Source organism: Dendrobates tinctorius, unplaced genomic scaffold (assembly GCF_039654945.1).
Source record: "Dendrobates tinctorius isolate UK_male_01 unplaced genomic scaffold, ASM3965494v1 ptg000075l, whole genome shotgun sequence".
Taxonomy (NCBI): Eukaryota; Metazoa; Chordata; class Amphibia; order Anura; family Dendrobatidae; genus Dendrobates; species Dendrobates tinctorius.
In genome coordinates, this window is record NW_027361743.1 from 7,496,471 (window position 1) to 7,503,031 (window position 6,561).

At 45.8% G+C, this 6,561-nt stretch overlaps 1 protein-coding gene across 5 annotated transcripts in view; it reads left to right on the plus strand.

Annotated features, from left to right (window-relative positions):
• MTMR2 (myotubularin related protein 2) overlaps positions 1 to 5,514 on the plus strand; it is a 72,623-nt gene extending 67,109 nt beyond the window's left edge. For all 5 annotated transcript variants that reach the window (XM_073582957.1, XM_073582955.1, XM_073582953.1 and 2 more), the window contains one exon: positions 3,808 to 5,514. In XM_073582957.1, coding sequence (XP_073439058.1) covers positions 3,808 to 3,957 — 150 coding nt within the window. In that variant the 3' untranslated portion in view covers positions 3,958 to 5,514. The remainder of the gene's footprint in view (positions 1 to 3,807) is intronic.
• The last annotated feature ends 1,047 nt before the right edge of the window (positions 5,515 to 6,561 follow it).

A 6,561-nucleotide genomic window follows, 5' to 3' on the forward strand; every position in this document is an offset into this window, starting at 1 on the left:
GCCAGAGGTTGGAAGCGCAGAATGAGACTGTCGCGTGAGCCCGTACCCTCTGTGACTGCTTATTGTAATGTTAGATTTTTTTTACTGCAGAAAAGATTGTTTTACTTTCTGTTGGAAGTTTATGGACTCTATAAACCTTCCTGCTTGCACAAAAAATTGTGTGCCTGTGTGAATGCTGCTGACTGCCAAAGAGCGGATTCCCTACAATTGGTGTTTGAAGTGCAGGCAGGAATCCCAGGGACCCCAGGTGATTGCTGGGTAAAACTCTATGTCCTGGGTGAAGGCAGCTACAGCAGTGCAAACCCAGTCTCGAAACATGGAGGAGCTGAGTAAGCAGCTAGTCCAGGCTAATTAGCAATTGCAGCAGACCCAACAGGAAACCAACAAACTCCTGAAAAGTTTCAGCATCAAATAGCTCTGAAAAGCTGTCCGTGTCGGGGAACCCGCATCACCCCCAAACTGAGGTGACAATACACAGCTGAGAAAAACGGTAAGAGGACCTTTGAAGAAAATATCTCCGGATTGATGACGTCCAAGCTTTCCTGACTTCGTTCGAGAGGGTTATGGACAGAGAGAGGCTGCCTCTGAAGCAGTAGACAAAGGGGCTGGTGCTGCGTCTTACTTGGGAATAACAGAAGGCATAGTAATACCTTGCCCTGCATGATGCCAAGGGGTACAGAAAGCTGAAGGCCGAGATCCTGGCACATTTGGGAGTAACTCAGTCTGTTAGGGTGCCATTGATGCACATCTAGCGCTATCAAAGGGGCAAGTATCCGAGGTCCCAGATATTTGACCTGTTACTATAAAAAGAGAGAAGCCAGCGCTGCTGGTGGTCAGAACGCATAACATGAAGTGCAATGCACATATTAACATCTAACTGTATTCAATATGAGACATTTGGCAAAATATTGATCAATAAATTGAGCCACCGCGCCAAGGCAATCTCATGTGGGGGGTCCTACTCTACATTTTTTATTAATCACTGTGCCATTACGGCCTCCTGAATATTTTAAAAGCAAGACCATATCTATTGCAAATGTACCTGAAACATGTCTGAATCGCTCCCGTGCAGCCAGATGAAACAAGTGCAGATAAAGGCCAACCAGATCTGAACAGAGACATCTCAGGTTAAACCTCCACACACACTGCCCGACCAGCAAACACAAATGAAGGGCGATGCAGGCTCAGACACAGGTGCACAAATTATATAAAGCCTGGGGCAGGGCGGGGCTGCTGTGTGTGTGCACAGCAGCCTAGATGCATCACAATGAACACAGCAAAAATGGCGAACATAACCCAGCGCGCACGGCAACAGTGGTGGTCAGCCACAACGCAATATGCAAATATAAAAAGAGAGAAGCCAGCACTGCCGGTGGTCAGAACGCATAACATGAAGTGCAATGCACATATTAACATCTAACTGTATTCAGCGGGGTGGCTCAATTTATTGATCAATATTTTGCCAAATGTCTCATTTTGATTACAGTTAGATGTCAATATGTGCATTGCACTTCATGTTATGCGTTCTGACCACCGGCTGCGCTGGCTTCTCTTTTTATATTTGCATTTGACCTGTTACACCTGGTCCAGAAATAGCTGCAGCCTGAGACTTGCTCTCTGGCACAAATGGTCGAAGGAGTGGTAGTGGGCCGACTTATCCACTCACTACCAAAATCCACGCAAAGCTGGTTTGCCCAGGGAGATCCCCAGAATGCAGATAACCTAGTGAGCCTGGTGGAAAGATAGTTGGCTGTGGAGAACTCCCTGAGCAGTAATGGGAGCCAGAGGTCACTGTGATGGTGTGATATGCTATGTGAATGTCATTTTGCATTAATCCCCAAGGCTCCTTTGTTCTCTGGGAGGCCTGGAAACCGCCCCAACCTGTTTGACTACCCCTGGACACAAGGAAAGGGGTGGGGAGAACAGTAGCTGGGCAAGTGAGTTCCTGTTTGGAGTGGATCATGTAAAGACTGCACTTGAGAGAGAAGGACCCATTTTTATCCTCTGGTGCTAGTTTTGGAATCTCATCTCCCTGGACATTTTATCCTGTTACTGGACTACATTCTTGTTCTGGACTATTGTATCCTCAATGTGGTGGATTGTTTATGGACCTTCTAATTTTGCCTGTAATAAAGGTCTTGGGATTGTTCACCCTTCCCTCACTCTGTTGATTGTGTGGTATCGGAGAAGGACCCTGTGACAGTCACCTTTCGGGGATAACCAAAAGAAGGGGCCTAAGGTCACCTGTGAGGGGTGCCCAAGGTCCCAGGAGGTGTCAGTGCCAGGTTCAAGGGGTACGTCATGTAAAATGGTCTGTTGGAGGTGTTGTGCCGCAGGTCACATATCAGCCAATTGTCCTTTGACCTCTGAGCGGATTAACTGCAGCATAGGCAAGCGCTGCTCCTACTTCACCTACCCTGCCTGCAGTGTTGTTCCTCATCCTGGCAAGGGGCCTCAGGTATGCCAGGTAACTGTAAACAGTGTCCTAGTGAGGGGACTTCTGGACTCAGAATGACCCTGGTATGGGCCATGCTTCTGCATGTGCTAGTCCCTGGGAAGATGGTGGGTGTCAGGTGTTTTCATGGAGACGACAAGAACTTTCCTGTGGCCTTGGTCGACATTGACACAGATTGTGGGTCGAAAAAATGTCACTTCTCATATTTGTCGGTTGTGATTTCCCTCTGTTTTGGGATTTATAAGGGAAAGCAGGTACCACCTGGTAGCTCCGCTGATAACTAGGTTACAGCAATAAAAACCTTGTCACGTGCCGCGGCTGATGAGTTGCCATTAGCTCGACGAGTTGGTAATAAGGATGTGGAAGCATCTCCTAAAGTCAATATTCCTGAGCTGGAGGTGTCCAGGGAAAACTCTGGAACTGCCCAACTCAGGGACTTACCGGTTTCCGAACATCATTTAAAGTTAAGAGGGTTAAATGTAGTTCCCTGGGTGTTGGGACCCGATAAGCAGGCTCTACATCTGGCTAGGCATAATGTTCTGTTATGTCGAGGGACCAAAGTGAGGAGCCAGGGTAAAGATCTCCTCGAGACTCAAGATCACTGAAGCCTGGGGATCGTGTACTTGTAATGGTTCTCACAGTGAGGAGTAATGGTAAGGACCCAATGAAGTAATTGCAGAAGGTGCCCATCCCCTGGCTTTGGGCAGTAGGGGAGGGTATGTTGGCAAGATGCTGGCAGAGTCCTGGATGGGAGGTGGCAAGCCTCAGGGATATGAAAACGGTTTATTGTTATATTATATTTTTTGACTAGAGAAAAGACTGGCAGTCTGCAGCGCTCACACAGGCACACAGTTTCTTGTGCAAAGATCCAATTCCCTACACCTGTCACAAGTTAAAAACAAAATAAAGTGAAAAGCAATAGAAAAAAAAGGTTTAAATGAAAACATAAAACCAATAAAAACTGCAGCTCGCCTCAAATAAAAACAAGCCGTCGCACAAATCAAATCAATCAGTGGAAAAATAAAAAAAGTTATGGTGCTGGGAAAATGGCGACACAGACCAAGTGTACCAAGTACAGAATTGTTTAAGCCACTAAAATAATAGAGAAGAGAAAAAAAAACATTACAAGTTTGGTATTGCCGTTATTGTACGGACCTGGAGAATCATGTCATGAAATGTAAAGTGCTGCGGAATATGTCGGCGCTATAAAAATAAAATTTATTATTATATCATTTTTAAAAGTTACGGCTCGTAGAGAATAGGGAGGAAAAATAAAAGTTCAAAAATGAAAATTGGCCACGACAGGAAAGGGTTCACTTCTATAGGTTGATTGATGTCTCTTTTCCCCATAGGACACCAGCAATGGCCGCTGTAAGGATATCCTCGCCAAACGTGCCGAGCTGCAGAAGAAACTGGAAGAGCTTCAGCAAGAGATGAGCAACCGCTCACTGTCCTCCGAGCGAGGAGGGTCGGTGGCGTCCGTCACTCAGACCGTTGTTTAATACCAATATGGTGCTCGATGTAAGGAGTTTTCTAAAGTCTTACTCATGGTTGAGAGCATAAATACATGCATTTTATAGCAGACTAACACAGGAATTGTTTAAAGAGCTTGGAAGAAGAAAAAAAGATTCCAGAGACAGCGCCACTCTTGTCTATGGGTCGTGTCTGGTAATGCAGCTTGGTTCCAACCATATCAAGTGCTGAGACTACAGGACTGCTGGCAGATTTACTATAAAACCTAATACTGTGCTGCACAAGGCCGACCCCGGCTGTTTTATCGTAGATCGTTTTACTATGAGGAAACATTTGAGGCCAGCCTCAGCGACCCCGTACCCTGCTTCGCATGCTTGACCGGTCTCTCGCTATGTGTTTGTATAGGGGCAGACCTGTCAGTCTACAGGATCAGGGGGCGATGAGCGGATCATCCTGGGTCTCGCTTCCGTTACCCCTGTAAACAGCTGATTTTTCCAGGGGAAGCCATGGACAAGGATTTCTGCTTGAAAAATGTAGTATGACATGACGGCCTTTATAGTCGTACAGAGCGGCTCTCTGCTCTGTCTCATTGTGGGGGTCTCAGGTCATGACCCACATTTTATGATTTCCTACCTTTATTTCTAGTTGTTTTCATTTAGGGAAGATCTACACATCGAGGATTTTTCTGCTGCGCATCTGGAGTAAAGTCTGCAAGTGTTACATGCGGATTTAGCTGTGGATTCACCCTGGATTTTATCCCATTTTGCTGAATTTTAAAATCTGCACTGCGGGTCAATTTCTGCGTGGAAAATCTACTTACCTAATACTGTAGATCACTGTGGATTTTACCTGTGCAGCTAAAATCCGCAGCATTTCCAGCTTTCTTCAGTGCAGGGGAAAAAAAAATGTTCTCAAGTTAGATGAGCAGCATGTTGACGCTTTCCTTGATAGGTCAGGTAACTGCCGAGCACCGATTATGTGCCTCTATTTAATAGGGTATTCCCAAAATATGAAGTTATTCCCTATCCACAGGATGGAGGGATAACATACTGATCTCCTGTTACACCCGCCAGTGATCTCAGGATTGGGGCGCTGGAGCTCAAACAACAAGCACCATCTTAAATGAGGCTCAAATCTCTGGGGGTGTGGGGACTATAGCTGTTGGACCCCCAACGATCAGTCAGTTATCCCCTACAATGTGGATGGAGGATGAGTTTATATTTTGGTAATAGCTCATAATAGGCGCTGAGCTGTAGCACCAGACACGGCCTGTGGACAAGAATAATCCTATACACCGCCTTTAGTGAGGACATCCCGTAGGTGTATAGCCGACGTGAGTCTGCTATGACGTCACTTCTGGGGTCCTCCAAACACTAGGACCTTCAGACAGGGGCGACTCTCAGACAGGGGCGTCTGATGTCGGGTAGCGTCACTTTGCACTAAATTGTGGCGTAGGAATGCTACAGATATCACATGTTTACAGCAGGCATTATGCTCCTCCATCAATATTTCGGTGCAGTTATCTTAAAGTAGTTAAAAAAATGCAAATGTTATGACCTCGCATAAACAAAAAAACTGCTCACCTCTCCAGTTTCCAGCAGATCCATTGCTGTCTTTGTGTAAAAGCCACTGGCGATGACATGCGAGCGATTGGCTTCAGCGATAACGTGCTGATTACTCATTGCCGCCATCTTATAAACAAAGACGGCGAGACGATGCAGGAGCATTTGCGCTGGAAATAGGTTATTGGTAATTTTTGGTATTAATATTTGCTGCTCAACAACCTGACAATTCCCTTAAAGGGTCATTCCCATTTTTCTAGATGGTTATTGTTGGATAGTGCCTGTAAAACCAAGCACTTTTGCAATTGATCATGTATTAAAATTTTCCGCAGTTCTTGAGATATTAACACCTTTTTTTTGTTTACAGCTTGTTGTCTCGGAGACCGACCACTGCTGGTAGCCAGCAGAACATGCGTAGCGCTTACGCGCTCTTTTCTATTGTGCCTCTAAGCACTTGTTTTAAAGCTGACCAGGATTGCTGGAGTACCTGGAGTACTAAGCCGTTACCTTGTAATCCTTGTCAGCTTCAAATTTAGACTGCAGCGGTGGTCGGTTTCCTAGACAACAAGCTGTAAACAATTCAAATGAAAAGTGTTAATATCTCAAGAATGGCTGAAAATATTCATCTATAGAGATGGGAATAACACTAAAACTCTGCAAAATAGGAGCAGTAGACCCAGCAGGTTTTGAGAAGCCTAAAACTGCATCATGATGTCAATCCTTGGGTCTGAGGGGCGGGGCGTGACTTGTTTCGCCTGTGTCATGCTCCGCCCTTTCGATACCGTGTTTGCGCTCCGCAGCCGAAGTAGCCCCTGTGCCTTGTGTAAATGTAATAACTACACTAACACATAATAACCAAAGATCCGGTTCTCATATACGATTTATTTATGATACTGTGCAGCCACGGGGGAGGTCTCGCATCAGGGAACCTCCCATCCACGGCCCTCTAACCCACATAGTGACATAATATGTGACTGCCGCTGTCTTACATTATTTATTGTGTCCTGACTACTGCATCTCAGAGGCGATGGCGTTAATCACCCTGCATCTACTAAAACGACACCAGTCTGA